We start from the raw sequence: 16,607 nt of genomic DNA, 5'->3' as shown, positions 1-16,607 counted from the left end.
GCCTCCAGGCATTCCCGCACCCCAGGAGCAAGGGCTGTGCTTGGTGTCGGGAGAAGAAGAGACCTGGTTCCTGCTTTTGGTGAGGACACAGGCTACCAGGAGACATGACTGATTATGATTCAGCAGGGAAAATGCTAGAGCAGAGTTTCTCAAACTTGACCGGGCATAAGAATCCTCTGGAGATCCTGTCAAAATAGATTCTCTGCAAACTGGGGCAGCCACTCTGGAGAACAGTATGGAGGTTCCTCAGAAAGTTAAAACTAGAGCTACCCTATGATCCAGCAATTGCACTGCTAGGCGTTTACCCAAAGGATACAAAAATACAGATTTGAAGGGGCAACAACAGCCAAACTATGGAGAGAGCTCAAATGTCCACTGACTGATGAATGGATAAAGATGTGAAGTGTGTGTGTCTGTGTGTGTGTGTGTGTGAATACCACAGACTTACTGTATGTGGGGCCAGCCAGAGCTACTAGCAGTTGTGTGTACACACACACACACACACACACACACACAGGAATATTACTCAGCCATCAAAAAGAATGAAATCTTGCCATTTGCAATGACATGGATAGAGCTAGAGTATATTACGCTAAATGAAATAAGTCAGTCAGAGAAAGACAAATACCATATGATCTCACTCATATGTGGAATTTAAGAAAGAAAACAGATGAACATATGGGAAGAGGGAGAAAAAAGGGGAGAGGGATTCCTAACAATAGAGAATAAACTGCAGGTTGATGGAAGTAGGTGGGTGGGGGAGGGGGTATATGGATGATGGGTATTAGAAAGGCACTTGTTGTGATGAGCACTGGGTGTTGTATGTAAGTGATGAATCACTGAATTCTACTCCTAAAACCAATACTGCACTGTATGTTAACTAAAATTTAAAATTAAAAAAATGCAGATTCTGATTCAGTAGGCCCAGAATGGGACCCGAGAGTCTGCATTTCTGACAAGTTCGCAAGAGATACCCATGCTGCTGGTCCACAGACCACATCTTGGGTAGGGAAGCTAGAAGAGAGTCAGTCACAGAATTCTCTAGAAGCAGATGGGAGGGGTCTTTGATCCCAGTAAAACAGGGGGATCCGAGAAGCCTTCCCAGAGGAAGTAACATCTAACCTGAGCCTTTTTCTTGTTTTTTTTACTCTTTATTTTGAATTTTTAAGCAAAATACACAAAGGTAAAGATAATAGTAAAATAAACACCCATTTACCAATCACTCAAAAGCTAGATCTTAAAGGACAGATAGAAACTAGTTACTGGTCTTATAATCTGCTTTTGATGCCGAGGAGCTAGTAGGTGTCATGGCTAACAATCACACACTGTGTGTGTGTGTGTGTGTGTGTGTGCGCGCGTGTGTGTGCGTGTGTGTGTGTGACTGTATCACTCACCTGCTTACAATGCTTCAGCGGCTCTGCATGTCCAGCAGAGTAAAGCCAAAGCACCATAACCACGCTTTTGGTGCCATTTTTCATCTGGTCCCTATCCCCTCCCCAGCCTCACTTCCAGACACTGAATACGTGAGCCAGACGTGGCCCCTCACTGTCCTCCCAAATGCACCAGGATGTGGCATGTGCCTGGCTTTGTGTGAACCGTCCTTCTCCTGCTGAGGACAGAGTTCTCTTTGCCCAGTCTCTCCCTCCTGGCCTGGTCTAAATCTGCTTATGCTGTGGGCTCCTGGGGACTAAGCTCCTTCACCATCAGGTTAACCCACATGCTCTTCCCTTGCCCCTCCTGCTGGGCCCAAGCACCTTTTCTGGGCTCCCCAAGTTTCCTGCTGTATGGGAGCCTTCTTCACTCTGAGTTGAATCATTGCTTGTCTTGCCTGCTCCCCAACTCGCCACAAATGCCTTAAAGGCAGAGCCGGTGCCTCCTTGTGTCTTTGACCCTAATCTGACTTGGCCATGACGTCCTTAGGTGGCCCTGTGCAAGTCACTTACCTCCCTGGGCTCCAGTGTCCTCTCCTGCCTATAAAGTGGGCTTGGCAGCCCTCAAGGTCTACCCTGCCCAGATACTCTGTGACTTTGTCAGCTGGCTCTTTTAACTGCATACGTGCACTCAACATGTGAGTGTGTGTCAAGCCTGGCAGAGGCCCTGAGTTGGTACCCTCTGCCCTCAGGCGTACAGCACAGCAGCCCACACATCTAGAAACCACGGGGCCTCTTCTGCTTGTAAGACAGTCCTTTCTACTTCTTTCCTCCTCCTACCCAGGAATCTTTCCTTATCAAGACCAAGTTCTGGAAGTACACGTAAAAGGAGCAAGAGAACCAAAGGGGGTTCCAGAAAGTTATTGCTAATGCACCAGCACTAAGCCAGTCTTGCACTGCTTTGAGACAAAGCACTGGCTGTTATTCCAATATATTCCCCAGTCTGGGAAGGCCTCCCCATTCCCAGACTTCGGGGTCCAATCCCAGGCACAGAGGACCTCAGGCCCATCTCCTCCCCCTCCTACCTCCTACTGCACTTGCTGCCTGCACCTCATATTTGGTCTCATGGTTGGGTTGTGCTATGGGTATTCTGCTTTGGAGCCATGTGTCTTCTCTGCCCCACTAGACTGCAAGCTCCATGAGGGATAGGACGGCAGTGGCTAATCTGAAGATGACCTGTCACTGTAGACTGCTGTCGTTTCAATAAGCAATGGGCAATGAGATGCCCAACTATACTTACCAGGCTGGATGCGGTGACTTCATTGCAAGAAACTCCCTTAGGGCTAATCAGGAAGTGATCCTGCTCCTTGCTGACTCTCAGCTGGAGGGAAGACACATGTTCTCAGTGGCAAGGAGACAGAAGGGTTATTTCCAAGAACACTCTGCTTGAATCCCCACTTCCCCTGAATCCACTGCACCTAAAACTCACACCCAAAAACCCTTATCTCCCCCCCAGCACATGAAAGATGAAGAAGACCTGGCCTTTATTTGGAACTGGGGCAATGGACCTACAAGAGGAATCTCCCAATGATCAAGGGTAGCCCTAGAAATAGGATCCAGGAGTTCCTAGCTCCTTATGCAGGAAGTGGTCACAGGGAAGGTTGTCTATTTCAGGTGACCACAGTGGTTAGAAATGTTGGAAGGGCTCAGTGCATGGCCATGCCGATGGGCAGGAGCTCTCTCTTGGGATTTTGTCAGGGCCACATGCAGTACCCACCCCACTCCAAGATGCTGTGCTCACCGTGACGTAGGTGTCGCTCAGCTGGGCCCAGCCATAGAGGTCTAGGAGACGGTAGACGCTGCTGATCTTGCACCGCATGAGCCGCTCCCCCTTGGCCAGGTTCAAGGAGTCAGCTGTGTGGAGGTCATTGATTGGCGTCATCATGGAGAAGTCTGCAGGGAAACAGGTGGGGACAGGGCAGCTCTCAGGGTCAGGGCTGCTGTCTGCCCCCCTTCCTTCCTCGCCCTAGTCCTCTCTAAATTCTCACTGACACTACAACTGCACAAGAGACTTCCACAGGCAGGGAATTAAATATTCTTTGGCCCTCATCCAGGGGGAGAAAATCCATAGAATGGATAGTTGTGCCCAAGAAAGTCTTCTGCTTATTCAGATAAAAATGGCATTGCTTTTGGTCAAAAATCAGGGCAAGATTCAAACCACAGAATGAAGGGTTCTTGGGATGTCAAGCTCAAAATAAATCCTTAAGATGGACATTGAATAAAAGCAAGAATAAGTTTCTGAGTGGAAATATAGGTATATTTTATCAGTTAGTTTTGATGAAGAAGATACTAATCATTAGACCTGCTATTGTTTATTGTTTTAAACTATACCATGTAATATAACTTTTCCTCTGCTTTGGAAACAGAGCAAATCAGAAAGCCAAGTCAGCCAGGAAGTAAATTCCTCAACTTCTTCTGACAAGTCATAAACTTCCAGAAGTCAGTGTGGTTAGCTGAAGGGCTTCAGGCTTCAGGCAGGCCATATCTGCTCCCCTCTGGATGTGCAGTCCCTTGGTTAGTTATGATTCTTTCAGGGAATTTGGGGAGATATGGAAGGGATCTGGAAATGGGCCTAGAGGGCTTGATGGTCTTATCTTCAAGGCACATAAGGGGTCTAGGAGGTGGTGTCCAGTCTATCCCATTAAAAATGATGACCGCTCCCTGTGTGCCTCCAGAAGGCATAAGAGGGCATCTGAGCCCCAGCACTTCCAATTAGTGTCTAGAAACCAATAAAAGAATCAATAGGAAAGGGTTCTGGCTTAAAATGATGTCTGGCTGGGAGCCTCCTGATGCTGCCTCTCCCAGCATCCCACTAAAAACTTTAATGGATTAAATGCCTTTTAGAAGCTTCCACCATCTCAATAAACTTGCTGTTACACACTGTGATATCTGTCCTGCATTAGGTTTGCCACTAGCTGAAATGATGAGATGGTCTACAAAGGCGAAGGTGGACCTACAAAGGTGCTGTTGGGCCTACATAAAGCAAGCAGAGCAAACCTCGAAACACCCATGTCAGGAATATAAACCCAAAAAGCTTGTGCCCACCAGAGGAGGGATACCTCCAGGGCATGTGTCCAGGAACTATAGTTGACAGAGGAAGAAGTAGTCCAGAGGCTCAGTGGAACTGGCAGAAAGAACAACGACGAAATTCCAAAGTCAACAATTTCTCATTGGAATTGACCATTCTGGTATCCCTTCCTCCTCTCTGTTCATTCCCCAGACAAGCAATTACCTCTTTACTTCATCCCTAGCAGCAAGAAGGAAGGCATATCAAAAGCATAAGCCCCCCAGACAAAGCCGGGCAGGGGGAGATATTGTTGGGAGAGGGTCTTCAGACCCAGATTTCTTTAATTCCTTCTCTTACAAATAACTAGGGAATCCCAGGGATGGCAAGGAGGCCAGAATAGGTCTAAAAACATGCCATCCCATCCTTTGTGTCCTGTATCAGTGTCCCCCTCCCCCACTCTGTGGAGCTTTGCTGTAAGGATTACCCCACCAGCAGACCCAGGGTGGGAGAAGAGATCAGAAGGCTCCACGAGCACCCCAGAGCCTCTGCTCTCAGGGTTTTAGGAGAAAGAATGCTTATAAGTTAAGATGACTGAACGCCAGGTTTATGACTCAGATCTAACCAAGCCATTTACTCAAGGGACCTAAGAAAACACAGAAAAAGATGAAAACTCCCCAACTGCCCCCAGGAAAGCTAAGACTGAAGGACACATGATTGCAAAAAAAGAAACTAAAATAAAAACACAAAACAACCACAAAATTCTATGGCAAATGGACCTGGACAAAGAACAACCTATCTGCACTTGAACTCATGACTCTTGGAACTTCCCCTCTCCACATTCCCTGACTCAGATACCCTGGACATGCCCTAATCAGATTTTCAGACACCCAACTGTCTTCCTGACATGCTGGTCGGTGAGGCAGTGGGAATGCTGGTCAGCTCTATATCTCTTTCAAAAGAAAAAGTATAAGGACAGAGACATGAAAACAATGAGAAAGAATAGGATAGCTAAGGGAGACAAAGACCAGAGAGCTGGCATATAAATAATCAGCACTCACATAACAGAAAACATTTCTGAACTGAAAAACAGACCTGTGTAAATGAATTATAAGAATTTACTACATTCCACAGGAAAAAGTCCATAAACAGAAAAAGCCTACAATTATATGCTTCCTGGCACATTTCTGAAATACAAGGATAAGGGGGAAAATGCACAAACATCTACCAAAAAAAATGTTGGTTACCTACAAAGGAACGAAAAAAACCCCGGCTGTTTCGGATTTCTCTGCTATAGCAAGAGATGCCGGGAGACAATGCTATAGGAGGGTTACCAACAAACACACTAAAATAAAGTGACATGAAGCAGGTAAGAAGAAAAGAATCATCAGAAGTATGCCCAGCAAATATAAAGAAAAAAATAAACAGAGGTCATAATATCATCAAAGTAGAAATCAGGGAAAGCCATATTCCCTTGGAATATTCATCCCTGGCAGCAAGGAGGGAGGCAGAGCAAAAGCATACACCCCCCTAGACAAAGCCAGGCAGCAGGGGCCATGGTTGGGAGGGGCCACTGTGGAGGCCATTTTACATGAATTAAACATATAATCCAACATGAAGCTATAGCTATAAAGAACATTTACGCTTTGAATAACATTTCATCAAGATACAAAGCAAAAGCTACCAGAAATACGAAGAGAAATGAACACTAATTAAATATCCAGTGGAAGACAACACGACTCTCATTTTTTACAAAATAAAAAAAATAAATGAAGATACAGATGAAATACCATGCACTGGAGATAGAGTCTCTGCCTACATATCATTCAAAAATGATATTATTAGGCCACAGAGAAAATCTCAATAAATCCTCAACATAGACATTAAATAGGTCACATTTTCCAAACACAATGCAATCAAACTAGATGTTATCAACAAACCCTTAAAACATTACAAATTCAATCACTTGGAAATGAGAAAACACACTTCCAGATAGTTCTTAGAATAAAAATAAAATCAAAACAGCAACTGCAAACTATCTAGAAATTAACCATAAAGGAAATAGTGTGTCAAAATGCATGGAATAAGATGAAACTTACACTCAGAGGGAAAAAAATTCATAGTCTAAAATGTCTTTGTTATTCAATTAAATATGAAAATAAAGCATCCATTTTATTCTACTCTAGAAAACATAAAAATAACAAAATAAACCAAAGAAAAGTTATGGAAAAGAATTAGTGAATAGAAAAACAAGATCAATGAATCAGGAAACTAGAAAATTAGTAGAACTAATATAGAAATCCAAGAATTGGCTTATGTGAGAAGATCTATGAATAAACCAACATCTGGATTGGCATAAAAGAAAACGGGAATAATCAAAAACTAATGATGTAATGTATGGTGATTAACATCACATAATAAAAAAAAAAATATTGCCAGAAAAGAAAACGGGAAGGTACAACACCAGGAATGAGAATGGGATGTCTACTCATTCACAGCAGAAAGTTTAAATGATAGAAATAATACTGTAAATCACTAATAATTTTGAAAATCTCCATGAAATGTATTATTTATTTAAAACATATGATCAAAATTTACTCAAGAAGCAGCAAAATAAATTTTTTAAAAACCCTAGATGAAACTGAGAAAAATAATGTTATAAAAAATGTTCCAGATCTGGATGGCTTTACAAGTGAGTAATAAACCTCCAAGGAAGAGACACTTCCTATCTTATTTAAATTCTATCAGGACAAAGAGAAGGATGGGGATCACCTTGATTTATCTTATGAAGTTATAGCCTTAAAACCAATACTAAATGAAGACTGCCCAAAAAGTGAATTTCTGACCAATCTCATGTATGAATATGCAAATCCTGAATAAAAGTCTAGCAGATCAAATCTAGAAGAGTATTTTCAAAAGGATGCATCAAGAGCAGGAATGACTGATTTCACGAATGAAAAAAGAGTTCAATGTTCAGAAATCTATTAATATAATTCATCAAAGCAATAGTTCAAAGAAAGAGAAATCAATAAATGACCCAAATGCATTTTATAAAATTCAACATCCATTTCTGAGAAGAACCCATATTGAACTAGAATAAAAAGATACTTCCTCAACATGATACGAACTCAAACTCCTGTGGTAAAGGATTTCTATTAAAGTCAGAAACAAGACAAGGACGATTACTCTCTAATCTATTATTAAACATTTTTTCTGAGGGTTCTAATGGATGCAGTGAGAAAACTGGAAAAAGAAACCAAAGGGTAAATGTTGGAATGAAGGATTCAAAATGACCATTATTTGCAGGTTATGTGATTTTTCTATATACAAAACCCAAGAGAATTAACTGAGAAGCTATTAGAATTTAAGAGTTCAATCAGAAGCTACTTTCCCTGGATGACAGCTATAATCAGAAAGAAAATTGAATAGAGGAAAAAAATCATTTAAAATAACAAAGTTAGGGGCGCCTGGATGGCTCAGTCATTAAGCATCTGCCTTCGGCTCAGGTCATGGTCCCAGGGTCCTGGGATCAAGCCCCACATAGGGCTCCCTGCGGGAAGCCTTCTTCTCCCTCTCCCACTCCCCCTGCTTGTGTTCCCTCTCTCGCTGTGTCTCTCTGTGTCAAATAAATAAATAAAATCTTTAAAAAAATAAAATGAAATAACAAAGTTATATAAAATTTCCAGGATAAACTTAACAAGAAATTAGTAGGGACTATAAGAAAATAACTACTAACCTTCTCTAATGGACATTTTTTTTAAAAAAGCAAATAAAGCAAATAAATAGAAGACATACATAATTTCTGAACAGACTTAAAATTCATTTGTGTGAATATTTTTAAAACACCTATACTGTGCCAGCTACTTTTCTTTTCTTTTTTTTTCCACCCAGATGTCCCATAGTGACTGCTTTTTTTTTTTTTGAGATTTTCATTTTCTTTTTTTTTCTATTTTTAAAAAATTTTTTATTGTTATGTTAATCACCATACATTACATCATTAGTTTTTGATGTAGTGTTCCATGATTCATTGTTTGTGCGTAACACCCAGTGCTCCATGCAGAATGTGCCCTCTTTAATACCCATCACCAGGCTAACCCATCCTCCCACCCCCCTCGCCTCTAGAACCCAGCTACTTTTCTAAGTCCAAGACACTATTCTAGGATACAGCAGTGAACAAAACATACAAATATCTTTTCCCCCATGAAGCTTATATTCTAATATAAAATTGTAAATTTATAAATTCTCCACCAAATTAATCTATTTATTTAATATAATCCCAATCAAAATCCCAAAAGGGAATTTTTGAGGTATGGGGTGGGGGAACTTGACAAAATAATTCTTATTTTTAAAAATAATTAAGGGTATTTGTCCCATGGGATGATAAAACATGGGGAAGGTATTTCTGAGTGTGCAATCAAAAGAGGAACACACAAAGGAAAGTAACAATGGATTCAGTTGCATGGAAATTAGAGTTCTACAAGACAAAAACATCATGAACAAAAAAGGCAAAGGAAAAACTGGAAAAAATTGCAATATATTTGATAGATAAGAGGGAAATAGCCCCATTTCATAAAGATTTGAAAATTTTTAAGAAAAGGATATGTGAGTAGGAAAATTGGCAAGGAATGTGATAGGCAATTTACTACAAAAAAAAAAAATCATCCCAACGTGTATATGAAAATACATCCAAAGTCGTTAGTGATCAAACAAATGCACATTAAAACACAAATAAAGTACTATTTATCACCTATCAAATCAGGAGGATGAAACGAATGGTATAATACATACTACAGATCAAGGTGGAGGAAAAGGGCACTCTATTGCATTGCTGGTGGGAATGTAAATTGGTTCCATCTTTCTCCATGGTAATTTGGCATTATGCATTAATGTCTTTAAAACATGCAAATACTTTAATGTAGCAATTCTATTTCCAGTAATTTGGCTTTAGAAAATAGTCATAGAATAAATGAAAGGATTGATGGCACTGTTGTTCATAAGAGCAAAAAGCTGTAAACAACTTAAAAGTCTAAAAATAAATTATGGCATATTCAGTCATGCCATAGAATAGCATACTTTCACCAAACATCGTATTACAGAATCATGTTTTATTATGTGAAAAATTAGTCAAGATATGTTAAAGCTATCAAACTTGCATGTATAATATGATTCCATTTTTGTTTTCCTAATTTATATATGTTAAGAGAAAAAGGCTGGAAGGATATATACCAAAACATTGAAAATAGTCATTTCTTAATTGTAAGAACACAGTACATTAATTTTAATTTCCTTTTCTTATTTCCCTAATTTTTCATCATAATCCTGTATTTATGTTGTTGAGGGAAAGTATTTTTTGATGTTTATTTCTTCAAGGTTGTGGGCAGAACTTCAGAACCCAGGAAGAGGGTTTCATGCCCAGGCCTGGCTGCTTGTGGTCCTTGTCTATGGAGTCAGGTTGGCCTGTCCGGTGGGGCACCAAGATACTGGATTCAATGGCCTCCTCCCCTCCCTACCACTCCAGCTGCAAGGGAGAGGCTCCACGGGGTTGAGCAAAGAGCAGCCTGAGTCAGGAGCTGCTGCTAGCCCAAGAGGATTTTCCTTCAGTTCTGTATCCACAGCTAGGGTAACAGGGAGCGGAATCCGCACTCTCCACTCCTGGGTCCTCAAGCAGAGGCCATGTAAGAGACTTGGAGTTGCAAAGCTCCTCCCTTCATGCTAACCCACTTATGAAGGGGGATGGAGGAGTCACATAGAGGTTGCCCTGCCTCTCAGAACAGTGACACCCTGTCATCCCGTCCCTTCCCCCAACAGAACCAGAAAGAGGTTTTCCCGTAGGTCACCATCCCCCTTCTATTTCTGGGCACCAGGAGTAATTCTCCTGTGGGTCTTTAAATCCAGCAGCCTCAGAAGCAGAGCCAGGTACCTCTTTGGCTGCCACCCCGGGTCGGCTAACTCAGCTGCACTGCTCACTCTGTAGCCTGGCAACCCACCCTCTCTTCCCCACCTCACTTCCTCCACCTCTGCTCCTGGCAGCTCCCCAGCTCCACACGTACTCATGGAAGATGCTGGGAAGACTGCGTGGGAGGTGCTGGCCATGAAGTCCGCGATCTGCCGCAGGGCCCAGATGTTGGAGGAGTTGTTCCCCTTCTTCATCTGCTCCTGGATGAGGCCTTCCAGTTCCTCCCTGAAAGACTGAAGCAGGCCCCAAGGTGCTGGTCCCCCCAGTGGGTCTCATAGGGGGGGCTGAGGACCCCTCTTCCAAGAGCCCACCCCAATCCCCTGGGTCAGCTAGGCCAGGGCCACACATGGGATCCCTGGGCCTCAGAGGACATTGGGAATTCTAGTGAGACCTCAGGAGCCTCCCCAAACTACTGTTTGGGAAGCAAAAAGATGTCTGCTGTTGTGTCCCCTTTGTCCAGGTCCTTCCTGGGTCTAAGTGATAGTCAAGACGTCCCTCCCACTTCCAACCCCCCTCAACGCCCCCCACCCCCACCCCTGGGCCATCAGACAGGATAGGGCTTCACTTTAGTAATTAAGAGACATTTTAAAAAGCAGAACTGGACGAAAATGTGTGCCATCCTCCCTGTCCATCAGCCATGCCTATGGCCCTTCTGGACCTCAGTTTCCTCGGGTACTGAAGGATTTGCTGTCCTCCCTGTCACTTCCACTTCTAACGCCCTGCTAAGCCTGGCTTTTCAGACCATAAATAAGGCAGGACTGTCCACCAGGTGGCAGCAGGGAGCACTCAGGAGGAAACAGGGGGCCCCTCATGTGTTGGTCAATCTATAAAAGGACAGAAGAAACATGAACTCCTTTTGTCCCATTTCTTGCCTGCGAATAAAGTTCTATCCATTCAGGCCCCGAAACTTGGGTTGGTACTAACTCTGCCACTTCTATCACACCTGTCATCTCTCCTAGTCCCACACTGGAGTTTTCCCATCATCCCAAAGCTTTTAGTCCCTGCCATATTCCTCCAGGCTTCCTCCACAGTGTCACCTGTCACCAAGACCTCAGGCCCATTACCTCAGTGCTCCTCTGTGAAGCCTGAGCATTCACGGTGTGCACTCAGCCAGGGTCACACACAGCCCACCTATGTGTCCTGTCTCTCCAAAGCCCAGTGGGGACTGAGGCAGAGCCCCTCCTGGCAGGCACCTGGAGATGCCAGCTCCAGCCTGAGCTTCCCAGCCCCTGGGATCATGCACTGTTTCCTGAGGACCCTCAGCTCTACCGCCCTCACATTCCTTCCACACCGCTCTTCCTCTCCTCACCCAGGGCCTCCATCACCCTCCTACTTCCGTGGTCCATTAGGCCCATGCTTTGTTCTTCTCAATGCACCACTTGCTGCAAGGATGAGCTCTGTGTCCATGCCACGCAGGTACCAACTGACCTCAAGTCTGGGGCCATGGTAGGGTGATCATGACTTGCCCTTCCTGCCCTGGCCCATACTCCTCTGTATCCTACACTCTGGCCACCTTCTGGGGCTTCCAGACCCTCTTCACCTCTACCCCAGGCCTGTCAACCTTATTGCCCCGATAGGGAGTTCTTTGTGGTGCTCAAAAATGGGGGCCCCAAGCCTTCCACGTGGCGTTCCCTGCTGGCCTCCTGTTTACAGGAATATCCCTGTTAGTTCATTGTTACAACTTTTGGGGAAGCCTGGAAACTGAGGCAGGGCTCCTGTCTCTCAGACCCACCCCCACCCCGTACCAAGCCAAACCGCCTGCACATAAACCAGGTTTTTGCCCTCTACCAGTGACCAGGGAGAGAATGAAATACCCACAGGGCCAGGCCGGTCTTGCTCAGCGGGCTTAAAATTGCTACAACACTGAGCAAATGAAAGAGGAGTTATTTATCTCTCAGGTTCAGCCAGATGAATGGGCGGCACTGCCTGCTCCGCTCCCTTCCCCTCCTCCTCCTCCTCTCCCGCCCGCCTGGGGCGGACCCCACTCACGGGGCTCTCCAGGATCATGGTGACGCGCTTCTTCTGCTCCATCAGGTTGAAGTCCTGCCGCAGGTCCGCCGCGCGGCTGCGGAGGCGCAGGTACTCAGGGTCATCCTCAGAAAAGCGGTCCAGATACTGCTGCCCTTGCGGGGGCGGCGGCGGCGAGGCAGCCTCGGGGACAGTCTCTTCACTCATTGTCCTGGTGGGCTTATAATCCGCTTCTGGAAGCCTACAGAGAAGGGAAGAGGGAGCTCCCAGTCCGAGTACAGTTTCCTACAGCAGAGGGGCTGGATTCGTTGGATTCACGCGGGAGGCGGCTATTCCCCCGAGGGTGTAAGCCGAGCCGCGGTTTGGAGGGCAGGGTGCCGGCAGCTTCCCATCGATAGGGGGCGCTAATACATCATCGGACCTAGCAAAAATCTGGCACACGCCCAGGGGTCCACCACCCTTCCCTGACTGACCAGCTACACTTAAACTGCCACACCGGGGTGGAAGTGGACAGTTCCTCCGGTGCAAGCATGATCTGCATACGTTTTGGAGCATTTTTGTGATGCATACCTACGTAGTGTAAAGCCACGTATTGGGAATTAGTACTTACTAATGTACTATATCTAGATCTGACCCCTGGAATCAGGACTAGGGCAGCCTTTGGAGAGTTGGGCTGGGACCCCTATTTTTTCTACTCAAGCATGCTTTTTTTCCCCCCCACGGCCTGATGGTAAACGAAGGAATGTCTTCTCTTACTATACTGGAACCTTACTGAAGAAGCAGGCTGCAGCTCCAGCCTCCACCTCCCAGCTATGGGGCTTTGACCACACCAGTCTCCCTTTGTGTGTCAGTATCACTAGGCCTTCAAATCTGGGTTATGCCCCTTCAATACCCAGGGCAGCCTTACAGAGCCCTAGCCTTCTCCCTGCTGTGTGATCCCTTTCTCAGCAAAGGAAGGCAAGTGCCTTGACGAACAAGAATTAGCTTTTGAACACCAGTAGAGAGATGCCAACAAAAGAGCATTACAGGGGATCGGGATACCTAGCTTTCATCTTTAACCTGCCCTCCCTCACTTTACCTCCATGAGCTCACATTTGCATTCCCCGAGGAGGTGGAAGCCTCTCTTGTTCTCTTAGAGCACTCCTGCCTCCTTGTCCTCATCTGTTCTTCCCCCTTGGCCCATTCTGTTAGCCCAAACCTTGACTTTCCTTACAGCCAGCAGTTCATTATGCAAGAGGCCTTGCTGACAGCCAGTAAAGTATAGTCTTGTTGTCGGTGAGCTGTCTGCAACATCTTCTTCCATCTTCTGTCGAGATTCTACCCTCCACCTTATAGTTCCTCTGAGTGGGGCAGGTGGGTGAAGCACTAGGTAATGGGAGAAGTGGGAATCTACCCCATCAGGCCAGAACACTCAGGTGATCTTTCTTCCTTTCCCTCTTCTTTCATTTTTCCTTCCTACCTACCTACCTACCTACCTACCTACCTTCTTTCCTTCCTTCCTCCCCTCCCTTCCCTGCCCCTGCCCCTCCCTTCCCTTCCCTGTCCTTCCCTTCCCTTCTTCCCTTCCCTTCTTCCCTCCCTCCCTCCCTTTCCTCCCTCCCTCCCTCCCTCCCTCCCTTCCTTCCTTCCTTATTTTTTCCCTTTTGGGAAAGAGCAAATAGCAAATTCAAGGGAGGGCACATGTACTACTTCCATCAGCTGACAGCCTGAACCCTTGGCCTAGAGTAGTGGTTCTTAAACTTGGGTGCATATTGGAATCCACTGGGGAACTTTAAAAAATACTGCTATCAGGGATTTTAATGTTATTAGTCTGGGGTGTGATCTGAACATCAGGATTTTTATGTGTTTCTTTTTTTTTCTTTTGTTATGTAGTCACCATACAGTACATCATTAGTTTTTGATGTAGTGTTCCAATGATTCATTGTTTGCGTATGCGTATAACACACTGTGCTGCATGCAATATGTGCCCTTTTTAATACCCATCACTGGGTTAGCCCATCCCCCCACACCCCTGCCCTCTAAAACCCTCAATTTGTTTCTTGGAATCCATAGTCTCTCATGATTCGTCTCCCCCTCTGATTCCCCCCCTTCATTTTTCCCTTCCTTCTCCTACCGTCCTCCATGCTATTCCTTATGTTCCACAAATAAGTGAAACCATATGATAATTGACTTTCTCTGCTTGACTTATTTCACTTAGCATAATCTCTTCCAGTCCCATCCATGTTGATGTAAAAGTTGGGTATTCATCGTTTCTGATGGCTGAGTAACATTCCATTGTATATATGGACCACATCTTCTTTATCCATTTGTCTGTCGAAGGGCGTCTTGGCTCTTTCCACAGTTTGGCTATTGCGGACATTGCTGCTATGAACATTGGGGTGCATATGGCCCTTCTTTTCACTACATCTGTATCTTTGTGGTAAATACCCAGTAGTGTAATTCCTGGGTCATAGGGTAGCTCTATTTTTAACTTTTTGAGGAACCTCCACACTGGTTTCCAAAGTACCTGTACCAACTTGCATTCCCACCAACAGTGTAAGAGGGTTCCCCTTTCTCCACAACCTCTCCAACTTTTGTTGTTTCTTGCCTTGTCAATTTTTGCCATTCTAACTGGTGTAAGGTGGTATCTCACTGTGGTTTTGATTTGAATTTCCCTGATGGCTAATGATGATGAACATTTTTTCATGTCTGTTAGCCATTTGTATGTCTTCTTTTGAGAAGTGTCTTTTCATATCTTCTGCCCATTTTTTGACTTGATTATTTGTTTTTTGGGTGTTGAGTTTGAGAAGTTCTTTATAGATCTTGGAAATCAGCTATGGACATCAGGATTTTTAAACGCTCCCCGGGTGATTCCAATAGGCAGCCAGAGTTGAAATACCACTGGCTAGATGTTAATAGTTGTATCACATAATAGAAGGCATCCATTCCAGATGTTGGCCATTTAACAAGCCAGCCAAAATGGCACAAACCTCATCATCTAACACCATTGCCAGGTGTCATTTCCCATGGCTGTCCAAGCCCCATCCTCCAACTCCAGTCACCAACTGCCACCATACATCTGACCTGGGACAGCAGGAGGCTCCAAATGCCACCATTACTGCTTTTGCAAGTTTGCCAAACCACGACATCTCATCTTGATTCTTTCACTAATTAATTGTTTCCTTATGAGTGCCCTCACCAGATCTCCCCCAACCAGCACCATGCCTGCTGGGCCTGTAGATGAAATATTTGCCTGTGAGTGACAGAGTATGGAGGAGGCATCTTCTGGAAGTGGCAGCCAAAAAAAAAAAAAAAAAACCCAAAAGCAAAAAAAAATTCTCTAAAAAAAGATCTGAAACAGATTTGGCAGATTGCTAGAATGGTTGAAGTTGTACTTAGTAGCATTCAAGCCAGATTCTTCATCTAAGCGGAGAAAGAGTTATTGAGTCCATCAGGGATGTTTCCAGTGGAATTAGCTCTGGACTAGAGTCAGAGTCTACAGTATCACCCTCACTCTGTCATTCTTTAGCTTCATGGGCTTGGCCAAGTAGTAATTTCCCTCTTTGGGTCTCATTTTGTCCATCTCTAAATGAGGGAGTGAACAGAATAAACTCTGGGCCCCCTTCCAGCTCTACACTATATGGAGTGAGATAGATTCGTGTAGAAAATGAAGGATAGAGGACCTGAGTTTCCTGGAGCAAGAGACCTTCTTCCTGCATCCTTGTCTCCCCACCCCTGGGGCCTCTCCCTCAAGCCAAATACCAAATGGGCAACTGCAAAGAACACACATGACCTACTGACATTTGCCTTGTAGGTTCAAGTCAATCCCACGTGCGTGGAGCGAGTTAAAAATACCTCACCTCCACCATGTTCTCAGACAGCCTCACCCCTGCAATAATAAGCAGTAATAAGGTATTGCAAGGACAAAGACAATGGGAGTGCATCAGAGCTATGCAGACATGAAGTCACCACCCAGACTCTCCTGGGCAGACAGCGCTGCAGACATTTTTCCAGAGGCATTGCCCCTCCTGTTTTAATTCTCTTTAGAACTTTGGAAGCCCCAATCTTTGATGTTATTTTAAAAATGAAACAAGCAACCTCCCAATGGGTACCATGGATATGCACATGGAGATGAGCTCCCTGTGTTCCTTATGACTCCAGGTCCCACCAGCTCCAGAGCCACCTGAACCCTCAGCTTCTCTGGGATTAGGATCACTTTGGTCAGCACAGCCCAGTACTGAACCTTCCTAGCCTAAATCCTTTCTATTTA

At 44.7% G+C, this 16,607-nt stretch overlaps 1 protein-coding gene across 3 annotated transcripts in view; it reads right to left on the bottom strand.

Moving 5' to 3' along the window:
• The window catches only part of ADD2 (adducin 2), a 106,397-nt gene that overhangs the window by 28,620 nt on the left and 61,170 nt on the right, over positions 1–16,607 (bottom strand). For all 3 annotated transcript variants that reach the window (XM_032410760.1, XM_032410758.1, XM_032410759.1), the window contains 4 exons: positions 12,380–12,599; positions 10,485–10,623; positions 3,172–3,323; positions 2,671–2,751 (listed from right to left, as the gene is read on the bottom strand). In XM_032410760.1, coding sequence (XP_032266651.1) covers positions 2,671–2,751; positions 3,172–3,323; positions 10,485–10,623; positions 12,380–12,565 — 558 coding nt within the window. In that variant the 5' untranslated portion in view covers positions 12,566–12,599. The remainder of the gene's footprint in view (positions 1–2,670; positions 2,752–3,171; positions 3,324–10,484; positions 10,624–12,379; positions 12,600–16,607) is intronic.

The sequence above is a fragment of the Phoca vitulina genome, unplaced genomic scaffold (genome assembly GCF_004348235.1).
Source record: "Phoca vitulina isolate PV1807 unplaced genomic scaffold, GSC_HSeal_1.0 scaffold12, whole genome shotgun sequence".
In the NCBI taxonomy this organism is placed as follows: domain Eukaryota; kingdom Metazoa; phylum Chordata; class Mammalia; order Carnivora; family Phocidae; genus Phoca; species Phoca vitulina.
Note: the sequence above shows the minus strand (reverse complement) of the source record. Positions and strands in the feature narration are given on the sequence as shown.